Source organism: Myotis lucifugus, unplaced genomic scaffold (assembly GCF_000147115.1).
Source record: "Myotis lucifugus unplaced genomic scaffold, Myoluc2.0 scaffold_255, whole genome shotgun sequence".
NCBI lineage: Eukaryota > Metazoa > Chordata > Mammalia > Chiroptera > Vespertilionidae > Myotis > Myotis lucifugus.
In genome coordinates this window covers 1,265,463-1,279,703 of record NW_005871303.1, presented here as the reverse complement: position 1 = coordinate 1,279,703, position 14,241 = coordinate 1,265,463, and the positions used below count along the sequence as shown (strand labels likewise).

At 51.6% G+C, this 14,241-nt stretch overlaps 1 protein-coding gene across 1 annotated transcript in view; it reads right to left on the bottom strand.

Moving 5' to 3' along the window:
• Window positions 1-13,968, bottom strand: part of INPP5A (inositol polyphosphate-5-phosphatase A) — an 86,707-nt gene extending 72,739 nt beyond the window's left edge. Inside the window, exons 1-2 of the mRNA XM_014464547.2 lie at window positions 13,859-13,968; window positions 10,065-10,152 (exon numbers count right to left, since the gene is read on the bottom strand). Of these exons, the coding sequence (XP_014320033.2) occupies window positions 10,065-10,152; window positions 13,859-13,932 (162 nt within the window). The 5' untranslated portion in view covers window positions 13,933-13,968. The remainder of the gene's footprint in view (window positions 1-10,064; window positions 10,153-13,858) is intronic.
• Window positions 13,969-14,241: the final 273 nt, after the last annotated feature.

Sequence of the window (14,241 nt, the reverse complement as noted above, 5' to 3'; positions counted from 1 at the left end):
TAACTAGGTATTTCACAGTGTTATTGATGCACAATTGACATTTACAAAACCGCACAGAGTGAATGGATGCAGTCAAATGAGGTCTGACCTAGCTGCCCCGGGCAGCCATCGTCACAGCCACATAGCAGGCACGGCCCTGGCTCCCCAAGCTGCCCTGTGTCCCTGTCCCCTCAAAACCCCTACCTCCAGCCCCGTCCCTGGAAACCACAGCTGCTTTCTGTCTTTACAGATGAGCTTGCATTTTCAAGAATATGAGATAAATGGAGTGATACCGAAGGTACTCTTCCCTTGCCTGGCTTCGTGCACTCAGCACAGGTACTTTCCCAGAGTGCAGCACTGCTGTAGCAAAAGTTCTCGCCACTGCGTGGCTCGGCAGGCGGCTTACCACTCACCTGCTGGTGGGAATTCGGGTCGTTTGCAGTTTGGGGTATTATCAGTAAAGGTGTCGTGAACATTTGTGTCCCAGTCCTTGTGTGGACACGCTTGCCTTGCTCTTAGGCAGATACCCAGGAGAGGAGTGGCTGGCTCACATGGTCGGTGCGTTTCCTGTGTGGCAGTGATCTGACATTTCCTCTACAGCAACGTCTGAGAGTTCCGGTCTTCACACCCTATCAGCACATGACGTGGCCAGTCTGTTCAATTTCAGCCAGCAGTGGGGAACCTGTCATCTTCGCCAACAGTGTGGTCTTCATATGCTCTGCTCCGATGTCCTTCCATGGGCTTGTGAGCCATTTTCCACCTTATTTGCTGAAGTGTTTGTTCCGATCTTTAAAACTTCAGGAAGATTTGTGTGTCTGGCTAGTGGTAGGCTGTCGGAGTTCTTTATATACAGGGCTCCAGATAAAGTCCTTTGTCGGGTGTATTTGCAAATGTTTTCTCCTTGGCTGTGGACTGCCTATTTTTGTATCTTCTGAAGAACAAATATTTTTCATTTTGATGAAGTGCAATTGATAAATTTTTTCTTTTGTAAGAGAAAAGCCAAAGTTACCAAGACTGTCTCCTGTGTGCTCTGGTAGTTTTATGTTTTAGCTCTTCTGTAGATCTATGACCTGTTTCGAGCTTGATTTTTGTTAAGTTTCAATGTCAGAGTTGAGGTTTTGTCTTTTTGCTCATGGCCCTCTAATGGTTAGCACCATTTGTGAAAATATCCTCCTCCCCCTACTGAGCTGCCCAATACCTTTGTCAGATATCAATGGTGGGTCAGAACGTGGAGCATCGCACGCCTCTCGTTAGCACCACTCCCGGCACCCACACTGGGACAGACGCACTGACATCCTGGCTCAGGAGCAGGCCACCAGCAAGCACAGCGGGTCCTCCGATGTGGAGAACACAAAGCACAGAGCGGGGCACAGGCCTCCACCTTTTCCCCCGGCCCCCGGGATTGAGCCCAGGGAGCCCTATGCTTGGCAGCTTCCCAAATCGGGGCATCAGTGACCAGGAAATGGTCACTAGGAACCCTGACTCTCAGGGGCAGCGGGATGTGTGTGTGTTTTAAGTTCTAAGTCCCCCCCAGACAAGTCTTCACCACCCACAACCACACAGATGCGGCCACCGCACCCTTTGTCTTTTCCAAGCTGTCTGTCCCTGGCACCTGCTATGCAGGGTGGGGGACTCGCCCAAGCTTTCAGGGGCCTCCTGAAGGATAAACTCCCAGAAGCACATGGTTCAGTGTCTCCTTGCGCCCGCGAAAAACCACGACATTGGAGAGTTGAGCCACCCACCCCACTGGGCCCGGCTGTGGGCAGCTGGCAGACCCTCAGGGTCATGGCCCTGCTGGTAAAGGGGTTTGTAAGGGTCCAGGAGGGCTGTGCTCTGTCACCCAACCTTCAGCCATGACAGACCCAACGTCAGCTGGGAACACAGGGAGAAGATACAATTAACCTTGTGGCAACTGTCCTCCCCACTTGATGGCCCAACGTCAGCTCATCTGTTAGAGGGAAATAAAAAAGTCAGGCCTAAATGTATAAAAAATTATGATGGAAGCTCTAAATAAGGCAGGGACTGTGAGCTTATTGAGTCAAAAATCAATCAATCAATGAGCGAGTGGATTAGGAGCACCTTGTGAGCCCCAAAGAAATAATTTGCCCAAACACTGGGGTTTAACAGTGGAGGACCGAATTCCAACACTTTTAGGAAGTAAATAATGAAAAATCAATTCAAAGAAAAAACAGATCAAGAACCCTGCACTGTGACGTGCCGACACATTTATTGCTGAATCCCATTCCTCGGCTGACCCGAAAACTTCGGAAGGTGTTTATTTACTTTCAGCACCTTCCCGGGATCAATATTTTTAATTTGGATCCGAGTTATTATTTTTCACATCACAGCAGCGGGGAGCGGAGCAAAGTGGCTCATATTTTAGTGCTAAAAAGATCGATATGACAGCTTCACCTTCACTGCAGCCCGCCGCTGCCCGGCCGCACATCACTGCGTCCCGCGGGGCTGCAGGTGCCGCCGAGGGGGGCGCGGTGTTACCCCGCCGGCAGAGCAGACAGTGTGATTTAGCTGTGCACGGGGGCCCGGTGCCCTCGGAAAACCAATCTTGCTTCTCTCACTTCATCAGGCCTGTCTGGGCCACGGGCAGGGCGCAGGCAGAGACAGGCTGGTGGGGGCCTCCTGAAGCAGATTAGTTCCGCATCAGAAATGCATTTGCTTTCCTCCCCCTCCTTGGATCAAAGAACATCAGTAAACTCCATTAACTTTCCATATATTTCCCCTAAAATCTGATCAGGACAGCAGAGATGGGGAAGGGGCCATCAGAGGAGAGGCAGGGAGGGCGTCTCCTCGGAAGGAGCATGGCTTCCAGGCTGTCGCCCCACCACATGCATGGGAGGCAGAACCCCAGGAGCCACCCGGGTAACCCTCCAGCAGATGCCCTGCTCTCAGAGGGAAGCCCGGCCCTCTTGGAGAACCGACTGCCAGGGCCGGTGGGGACCCTCCTCACGGCAACGCAAAAGGCAAAAGGGGGTGGGGGAGGTCCAGGAGCCACCAGCCGGGACATGGAGTGGGAGGCGCAAGCACAAAGCTCCTCCTGGGTGAGGAATGACCCTCCAAGCGTAGACCGAGGTTCCTGGTGCCAGGGCTGCACCCAGGGGGCTGCACGGTCTGACCACAGGGAGGATCACCATCCCACTTTGCTGGGAACAGGACCTTGCTGGACAGGGCGGGGTTTGCAAAGCAATGCTCTGGGCCAGGGAGGGGGAGGTGCTTCCTGGGGAGGCTGCAGGGCAGCACTTGACAGTCAGAGAACAGGACTCCTCCTCCCTGGCTTCCATGTCACCCCAGATGAGCGAGGCCGCACCCCTGGGAAATCTCGACGTCTCTCAAATTCGTGTCCATGAATTTCTGGTTTAGCCATTCTTCTCCCCTCACAGAAAATGAAACTCACCTGTTGCCTCTTTCCTGAGACCAAATTATGGAAGAGATAAAGGTGTTGGTTGGGCAGCTGGAAGGCAGAGGACAAAGCCTGGACACAGGGCACCGGAGGCATCTCAGCCCGCAGGCCTTCCCGGTATCCCTGGATGCTGCTGCATTTCAGGCACTGACAGATCTGACATGTCTCTGGCTTCAGGCCCCTCTGCCCAGACACAACCCCACTTCTAGAGCTTTGAGGGGAGGTCTGAATGCCACGTGTTCAGGCAACCCTGTGGTCGCCAAGGACGTTTCCTCGATGCGCAGGGAGGCTCCAAGGGGCTGAGTGCCCACCGGCTGCCAGTACTTGCTGGAGAGCTTTCACACCCTTGGACAAGTTCTACTCCATGAGAGGGTTCCCTCCTCGCCCTGTTGGCTCCAAAGGCACCAGTTTGGAGCCAACAGCAAGGACAGCCTCTGCCAGCCGTCCTGACTGCGCTCACTGCCCCAAAGGGCTGCCAAATTGGTTCAACAAACCACAGTGCACAGTTCCAGCTACTACACAGACATTTCTGGGGCCGACAGCTAAATGAGCAAGGACTGGCGAAGGCAGCGGCCAAACAGGCCTGTCCCACAACAGACACCACCGTGGGAGGCGTGAGGCCACAGCAATGGGCAGCCCTGTCCAGGCCACACAGGGACAGTCTCTGCCACCTGCCCTTTGAGACACGTGGCTGCCCCTCACTCTTCCCAGCCCAGCCATGGAGTGTGAGCAGGTTCGGGAGGTTCTGTGGGTCCTGCGGTGTGCAAACCAGAGCGGCTTCAGGCTGGACTCCTTGGCCTCCAGCTTCTCCATGGAGAAAGGGCCTGTTCTGTCTACCACTGAGCTGATCTGCCCAGAGAAAAGGTGCCAAACAAGCATCCTCACCTAGTCCTACCAGCAGCACCACTGTCCCCAAATAAAAGGGGACCTTTGGGGTACTTGCATCAGCCCACAGCTCCTCAGGGGGCCCCTCTGATACTGTGTTGGGGTCCCCATGCCAGCCTATACATCTTGCCAGGAAACTCCTCCCCACAGGTCACCAGGTGAGGGGGGAAGACAGGGTCACCAGGTGAGGGGCAGATGGGCAGCCCCTGGCCATGCTTCCTCGGGGCCTTCAGCAGCCCCCAGCAGCCCCGTGAATCACCCATACACAGCCCCTGCGGTCAGACAAACGACCAGTGGGAACAGTGGGGGCCCCTCATGCCGGATGCTTTACTCCTGCAGGAAACAGACAACAAGGAAATTATATGGAAACAAATCTGCAATTTCTTCCTCATTTAGCCACCTCTGAAGCCAGAGTATAGGAAAGCCGTCCCCTATCGACGTTCAGGCTTTGCGGGCAATAAGTGATGCGTTTTCCATGCTCCTCGGCGTGCCTGTGAAATTAGACACGTGACTCCTGGGCTCGCCGCCTCGGATCAATAGACACTTGGAAGCCTTGGAAAACTACTCGGGCACTTCCTCAGTGTCAAGACCCATGGGCCCCAGGGCGCCTTGAAGTTAACCAAGTAACACCTGTGACAACAGCGGCCACCTGAGGCCTCCCAGGGAGTTCATTTCCCAGGAGGTGAACCTGGAAGGCTTTGGGTGGAAAGCATTTTCCAAGGGTCTGGATGACAGGCAGGTGCCAGGAAGCAGGGGGTTCTGGGAGAGCATTTGGGGGTGTCAGGGCCTCTGCGATGCCCAGTGTAACTCAGGCAGTCTCAGGGTCCCCTGTACCGGCACAGAGCTCAGTGTCTCCTCCTGGAGCCTCCTCCCTAAGCTCCACTCAACTTGCCTGACCAGGCCATGTGGCAGTCCCTGAATGCCCTTGGGTGGAGTCCCCCAACACCTCCTTGTGCTCTGGAGCTGGTACCCACAGGGAACGGGGGGATGTGAGCTGTCCATCCTGAGGAGCTGGCACCGCCTAAGGAAAGCCCCCTCTCTTCCCCCCCGCCTTGGAGCCCGTCCTTGTAATGGGAAGGTCTCTCTCAAGTGTTTTTGTACGAATCATTTCTCCGACAGTCCCAGAATCATGTCACATGCCCGATGTCAACACACTTGCACATGGACTTGATCGCTAAATCCAAAGAATTATCGGGGGGTGGTGACACTGTCCTCACTGGGTGGGACAGGACATAAACAAAAATATGCACAGTCCTTCAGATAAAGGGGCCCAAAGAGCTGAGGGCCAGGTGGGAGGGCAGCCTCAGGAATCTGGGGGCAGGGGACAGGCTTGCTCCAGGAGGAGGGATGAATGAGTAACAGCGATGCCGCTGCTTCTCCACCAGACTTGGTAGCATCCCCAACAATTGGTCTTGTCCCCAGAACATGAGATCCTGTCACCTGGCACCCACCACATGGTGCCCAGGAAGGACAGGGGCCTTAGGGGTCCCCAGGGGCAGGGAGGGTGCAGCAGATGTCCAATCACCTTCTCGAGGCTCTGAGGCTCCTCATCCACTGACCCTGCTATGAATACAGTGCTGTACACATCTACCACCTAACGTCTATTACCATGGAAGATACCCGGGGCCTTAAAACTTGCTGGTGATGAAAGCTGGAACATCATAGGTTTTGGGGGCAAATACAAAAACATTAGTGTGGTGTTGAAATGTGCAAATCTGCCAGGACTCAGGAGCATTAGATTCTGGGTCGTGGAGAGCAGGTGCAGTCAATCCCCCCGGGAAAGGCCATCTAGGTACCTGCTGCATGCTCACCCAGGGACAGCCCCTCCTCAGCTGGGTGCCAGTCCCTCTTTTCCAGACCCCTGGGTCCTCCCAGCAGCCCCAGGCAGCGGATGGGGCGTAGGAGGTGGTGCCACGGCCATAGGGGTGCAGTCCCCTTCCCCTGCGACCTTTCTTCACTGCCTCATGGCTTCCAGCTCACCCCTGTCCCCACCTTCTCTCACCTCCCCTGATAAACCCACCTTTTCTTCCCAATTTCCAAAGGTGGGGGCCCCAGACTCAGACCTCCCTGCAGCCCACACCTGTGGGATGTTGCCCAATCCATGGCCTTAGATACATCTACATACCGATGGCCTCAAATTCTGCCTTTAGGCAGGCATTCTCCACTGAGCTGTGCTGGGGCATCACAGCCCCTGACCCTTGCAGGGAGGGCCTGGGTTGTGCACGTCTAACCCACACTGACTCACTGACTCAGACTCGGTTATTGAGCACCCAAGATGTGCTGACGTGACTCCAGGCTGCAGGCCAGAGCAAGGACAAGCGAAACTGCTGCTCCAGGGGCCTGAGCTCAGGAAGGAAGACAGAAATCAGGACGTCGACACTGGCACATCTGGGGCCGCAGCCAGAAGGAAAGGGCCTGGGGCACTTGGGGGCCCTGGGCACAGTGTGTAAGCTCCTGGCCATCCCATCCAGCTCACTCGTGGCTGTGTTGACGCATGGGCCAGGGTCCTCAGTCCACCCTGTGATGGACATTTAAACAAGTTCCCAAGAACAGGACAGGGCCCAGCCTTTCAGGGCCAATGTCAACACTCCAGACTGGCAGTTCCTCTGGGGGAACAAACCTCCAACTCTCAAGGTTCCAGTGGAAAGTGCAGGCAGGCGATGACCCGGCGAGTATAAAGGCCCAGGGAGAGGGACACTGCCCAGGAGACAGCCAGTGGAGGCCAGTCTGTCTTCTCAACCTTCAATAGACCCGACAAGCCTCCTGCTCCAGTAAATGCCCACTCAGGATGCTTTTTAGGAGCAAACAAAATGTAACGTAATAATTTTTAAGTCTAAAAATTGGCTGCTGAGCACCTCCTATACTAAAATCTCAGGATACGAGGTGCTGCTTTGGCGCCATCTGCTGGTGAAGAAGGATGTCGGCCGCTTCCTGCCTCTGCCAGAAGACCTTCTAGGTCTGTGGTTCTCAACCTTCCTAATGCCGCGACCCTTTAATACAGTTCCTCATGTTGTGGTGACCCCCAACCATAAAATTATTTTCGTTGCTACTTCATAACTGTAATTTTCTACTGTTATGAATCGTCATGTAAATATCTGATATGCAGGATGTATTGTCATTGTTACAAATTGAACATAATTAAAGCATAATGATTAATCACAAAAACAATATGTAATTATATATGTGTTTTCCGATGGTCTTAGGCGACCCCTGTGAAAGGGTCGTTCGACCCCCAAAGGGGTCGCGACCCACACGTTGAGAACCGCTGCTCTAGGTGGAAGACCCTCCAGGGCCCGAAGCCCCCACAGGCTGAAGCTCCACCCCCACCCCTGCCCATGTTCCTGTGCGCACAGCAACCCCCACCGTCATGTTCATGCACCAGGTGCCGCGTCAGGTTCAACATCTTTCTGGGAACAGGCCACTATTTTCTGATCCCTATTAATACCTGTGACAGCATTTATGTACAAGATAAATTCATTTCAATTTCCTTTTTCAATTAATGGCCTATTATTTGAACCACACTCAGCTAAAAATATTGCTCCAATACCATTAATCTTGAAAAATTAAATTTTCTTCCCTCTGACAGCCCGAGGCCACTAGGCTGTGGCAGGAGGGTGGCTTCTCGGCTGGCAGTGCTGCTCAGCCCTGCCCAGGACCCGGGGGTGCAGGGTCCCTCCAGCAGGATATCCAGAGGCCCCCAGCAAAGATGGTTCCACAGGTGACACACTGAGGGTGATGAATGGGCACGAAGGGGACAGCAATCCAGACAGGGCCCAGGGTCAAGCAGAGATTCATCACAACTACCCTCCTGGTCATGAGATGGAATGACAAACGCAAACCTCTCCCTGTGCCAACTATGGGACGAGCTCCAGACAGAGTCTGCAACAAGGCTGGCCACTTCTCACCCCTAGACACAGCTATCCCAGCTCTAGACTGGACAATCACCATGCAGCAAATTGGCTTTCCTCAGGCCACAGGTACGGCTGGACGAGAGGGGAGCGAGTGATGCCCCCACCCTTGGCAGGTGGGTCCAGCCTTCCTCCCCAACACTAGATGCTGTCATGTCCTGTGGATACCAACACCCACAGCCTTGGGGGCCTCAGACCTGGGTGGTTGGGCAGCTCCCTCTGTCGCTTGTGTCGAGTCCCTCCACCCAGTGAGGCCCTGTACACTGCACCGTCTCAGGCTCCAACCACACAGACTGCCATGTCCCCAGCTAACGTGCTATTGCTGTATTTACAAGGAAAACATTGCCATTCTAACTGTGAGATGCCATAGATTCTGGATGCACCCTGGTTTCTGTTGTTTTACTTTTAAAAATCCTTGCATTGAAGGACAGACGAGATACACTATCATTGCTAAGTACTTCAATGTACCAACCGGATGGCGAGATCCTGCAGGGGCCATAACGGGCTGCAGCCTGCCTCCTCCCTCGAGAGCCCTAAAACCCCACATCACAGAAGCTGTCCTGTGGCAGACTGTCCCATCAGACAGCTGTCCCACCGTGTGAAAATCTCAAACTCTGGGTGTTGAAAATTACTTCCAAATCTTGCCATCAAATAATTTTTGAGAAGCACAACTGTTGGCAAGAACAGTATTTCTTCAGTGAAAGTGCTGAGTTATGGGCACGCTCGTTTTTCAGGTTTTTGTTTTCCATTGCAAAAGGTGAAATGACATTTGAGATAAGTTTCCAGGGATGAGACAAGACCAAATGGAGCTCTCAGCCCTGGTGCGCCTCCAATGTCCCACCACTTCTCTTCTCAGCCAACCAGACATTCTGGCTGGAAGAGAAATGAAATGATTATGTTACCTTGTAATGCTATGAGACACAAAGCAGGTCACGGAGAACTAGCAAGATGAGAATTTTGAAAACAAATGGAAAACTTCCATAGGAGGGTGGCAGCTCCTGTGAGGTGACGGTTTCTGAGCACATGTGTCAGGCTCCCTCCACAAGGAGCTGGTAACCCTCCCATCACTCTTTCTGAGGCTTCGGAGCGCACCTGGAGCCTTGCCATCATCCTCTGACCACCTGCACGGAGGTGGGCAACTGTGCAGTAAGTGACGCTGGGCCCTTAGCACAGATGTGCCACAGCCGGGAGCCGGTCCTGGATTCCGCCTGAAGGCCCCACCACCTGGGTCTGTGTTCCAAGACAGGCCCATCCTGATCCGCTGGAGAAGGCGGCTCAGACTGATAACCTTGCTAAGAAACCAGTTCACTGAATTCTCAATTATTCTAGTTTCTATTGCCCTGATTCCTGCTGTTATTTCATTATTTCCTTTCTTCTAGTTGCTTCAGGTTAATTTTCTTTTCCTTAGAGATTTTTTAAGGTAAGCACTTGATGCTAGAAATTTCTCTCTTAGGTGCACAAAGGGACTGGCAGAGCTTGGAGCAAGCCTGTGGCACAGGCAGCTGGGCACAGAAGACCAGACATGGGGCTAACCCCTCACCTGTAAGCCCCAGAACCCTAATTCTCCCTCATTTCCCACACACCAGGGCCCTGGCCTCAATCCTTGGCTATCCACCTTCCAGCTACCACATGGGCCTTGTCTGTGCCAACTGATGAGCAGCCCACCAAGGGCACCTTGAGGAAGCAGCTGAGGTGCCATCTGCACTGTGCTGCCCTCCCCCCCCCCCATAGATTTGCTGAGTTAGGGCACCCCCAAAGGCTGCAGCACGGCTGTAACATTTCAATGCAGGCAGATGGCAGGATGCTGTGATGGAGAGCAGGCCACCAAAAGAGAAGGGCCGCTTCGGCAGGCGCTCCCCTGGGGCAGAGGTACTTACTGTGAAGTGCTCCTGGGACCTGTAGTTCTCGTCCAGGTAGACGCGAGCCCGGTTATATTCCTTCATCGCATCGCTTGACAGCAGTTCTCTGGAAGGAAAAGAGTTCTTTAGTCAAGAGTCACACAGACACCTCACCACTTACAGGTGTGCTGCCGAGGCCCAGGATGCTGGCCTGGACACCATGTATGACATCACCCTGGAGACACCACCAACCAGAGTGGGAAGAGGAGAGGGGGACAGACAGTGGGAAAGGAGAGGGAAGAGGGAGAGAGGGAGGGGTGGCAGGAACTAAAACCCAGAAGAGTCTATTGTAGGTGACCTATCATCTCTGTAAATGGGCTGGAACAGGAGCCACTGCACTAGAGGTTTGAGAATGCACCAGAATGGTGACAGAAAGCAAGGGCCTGCTCTGCTCATTGGTCTGGCCCCAACTGGTCTTGCCCCCATGACTGCAGGGGAGGAGAGGTGGAGAAGGACACAGGCACCATGTGACAGCCAGCGGATTGGTCCGGGTAGGGAGAGGATAAGCCTGGAAAGGACCAAACTGATCCTCAGACCTTGACTCCCACCAAGAGCAAACCCCAGAGTCTCTACAGGGAGAAAATAAACTTCAGACACGGAACAACACAGAACATTCATGTCTACCATCACCTCAGAAATTACTGGCATGTGAAGAAGCAACAAAATATGACCCATAATCTTTAAAAAAGCAGTAAGAAAAAAAAAAAAGACCTAGAAAGAACAAAAATGATGGAATTCATTGAACAAACCTTGAAACAGCTATTACAAATATGATCAAAGATTTAAAGGAAAACATGAACATAAGGAAAGACAGAGATATGAAAACCACAAAAGAAACTTCTAGAGCTGAAAAATATATCAGAAATAATTTTACTGCAGGGACCTAAGTGTAGATTAAAACCTAAAGAAGAAAACGTCCTGGAATAAACAACACAGCACCAGAAACTATCCAGAGGAAAAATGACCTGCAAAAGATCAAGAGAGCTGAAGGGAACAGTGTGCCCACAAACAGCTGAATGTCAGGAAGTCGGAAGGGCAGGACAAGAAAACAACATTTAGCCCAGCTGGTGTGGCTCAGTGGTTGTGCTTCCATCTATGAACCAGGAGGTCATGGTTCGATTCCCAGTCCGGACACATGCCCAGTGTACGGGCTCGATCCCCAACGTAGGGTGTGCAGAAGGCAGCCAATCAATGATTTTTTTCTCATCATTGACGTTTCTATCTCTCGCTCCCTCTCCCTTCCTCTCTGAAATCAACTAAAAACTATATATTTTTAAAAAGAAAACGTTTAAAGAAATAATGGACACACTTTACCCAAGTTTGATTACAATTATAAATCTACAGCCAATGTTATCTCCGATAAGGGTTTAATCTCCAAAATTTATAGGGAATTCATACAACTTAACAAAGGAAGACAAACAATCCAATAAAAAAATGAGCAAAGGACCTAAATAGACACTTTTCGAAAGAGGACATACAGAAGGCCAAGAGACATATGAAAACATGCTCAAAGTCACTAATCATCTAAGAGATGCAAATCAAAACAACAATGAGGTACCATCTCACACCTGTCAGAATGGCTATCATCAACAAATCAACAAACGACAAGTGCTGGCGAGGATGCAGAGAAAAAGCAACCCTCATGCACTGCTGGTGGGAATGCAGACTGGTACAGCCACTGTGGAGAACAGTATGGAGTTTCCTCAGAAAATTAAAAATGGAACTCCCATTTGACCCAGTGATCCCACTTCTAGGAATATATATCCCAAGAAAACAGAAACACCAATCAGAAAGGATATATGCACCCCTATGTTCATAGCAGCACAATTTACAATAGCTAAGATTTGGAATCAGCCTAAGTGCCCATCAGCAGATGAGTGGATTAGAAAACTATGGTACACCTACACAATGGAATACTACACTGCAGTAAAAAAGGAAGGAATTCTTACCATTTGCAACAGCATGGATGGAACCAAAGAGCATTATGCTAAGTGAAATAAGCCAGTCAGAGAAAGATAAACATCACATGATCTCACTCATTTGTGGAATATAATGAACAACATAAACTGATGAACAAAAATAGAACCAGAGACATAGAAGCATCGAACAGACTGTCCAACCTATGAGGGAAGTGGGGATAAGGGGGGTAAGAAATCAACCAAAGGACTTGTATGTGTACGTATAGGCATAACCAATGGACACAGATAGTAGGGGGTGAGGGCATGTGCTGGGGGGTGTGAGCGGCTGGGGAGAGGTCAATGGGGGGGAAAAGGAGACTCGTAATATTTTAAAGAATAAAGAATTTAAATTAATTAATTAAACTAAAAAAAAAATTATAAATCTACAGCTTGAAAAAGCTACAAGAACCCCAAGCCAGAAAGACGCAGAGAAAATCAGACTAAAGTGTGACATAAGTTGCTGTGAACCAGCTAAAAAACAGGACCCTAAAGTAGGGAAAAGACACATCACATACAGAGAAGCTGAAGAGGATGAGGCTCAGGTCTCTCAGGCCAGCGCAAGGCGGGACAAGGGGACGACAGCCTTAAAGGACTGAAAGAAACACGGAGAGGCTGGGATTCTGTTTACAACAAAAATGTCATTCAAACATGAAGACAAAGACTTTCTCAGAAAACAAAAGCTGAGAGAATTCATGGGGGATTTGTGCTAAATGGGACAGAGAAGTCCCCAGGCTGAAGGAATATGGTACCAGGTAGAAACCTGATCTCCACAGAGTGCTGCAAACGGCAGGCGGACATACGCGATGTTAACTATTTAAAGCAAAATCATGCCAATGTGGACTCTGTATAAAACCTCTCTGCCCACAGCACAGGCCGCCAGGGACAAAAGTGCCATTGTGACCGGTCACTGGAGCTCCTGGACGTGCTGCACCTGCTGCTCACTTGCACTTTCTCACCTCTGTGAAATGTCATTTTCTGTGAAATGCCTCGCTTTCCCAAGGGGTGGTTTTCTTATTGACACACAGAGGTTCCTTATATATATTTAATACTAATTTCTGTCAGGAAAGTGTGTTGCAGATATCTTTCCCCAAAAGTGGCTAAAACTTATTTTTAGAGTGACTTTTGATACAGTTTTAAATTTGAACGTGGTGCAATGTATCACTCTTTTTTTTGGGGGGGTAGGCCATACTTCTTGCACCTTCTTCTATGTGGCCCCTATGTTCATAGCAGCACAATTTACAAAGCTACACAGGGTGCGTGTGTGTGTGTGTGTGTGTGTGTGTGTGCACACACACGCACGTGCATAGCAGCCTCTGGCTCCGTCCTCCCACAGGCGACGGGCTCTGTCCCCGTCTTACTGTGACAACTGTAGCTGTGAGCTGCTAGGTGAAGACCAGTTCTGTCTGTCCATCTGTCTATCCATCCTCAGCAGGAGCAGACCACACAAGGTGTAACCTCTGGCACACATGGATGGGACCCCTGCCTGGAGCCCAGGGCTAAAGTCTCAGAGCCCAAGGCATCACAGTCACCCTCTGAACTCCTCCCAGGAGGCACGCTGTCACCCTGTGGCTCCTCTCTCCCAGGAGGCACCCTGTCACCCTGTGGCTCCCCACTCCCAGGAAACAACCTGTCACCCTGTGGCTCCCCCCTCCCAGGAGGCATGCTGTCACGAACTTGGGCCACACCTTTTCTCTTTGGAAAACTGGCTCACCCACGGGGCTTCACCATAGTGAGGCTACACCCACGTTTCCATAGAAAGCACCCCAACACCCTGCCCTGGGAGGAAGCAGGGCCATGGCATGCGCCCAGACTTACTTGACGAACTTGTCCACATGTGACATGGAGGCTTCGTAGTTCTTCCCCCCGAACTCCTGGCAGTGCAGGGCCATGAAGTGCGGCTTGTGCGTGTGGACGACCTGGGGAGGAAGCATAGGACAGGGCCGTTGAAACCAAGGGTCCCTATGACTTTAAATTTAGTTTTAGATCCTGGCTCTAGAAATCATCTCTCTCTATATACACACCCCTCAGAGACCCAGTCTTTCCTCCAAATAATCAGCAATGCCTGAGGCAGAAGACAGAAGCCTCGACCTGAGTACTGGTCACACAGTCTGGACCTCTGCAGGCTAATGGTAACATCTGGACCTGAGTTATGTGTCAGCTCCCGAGCCCGAAGGTGAAACACTCCCTGGCTACTTTCC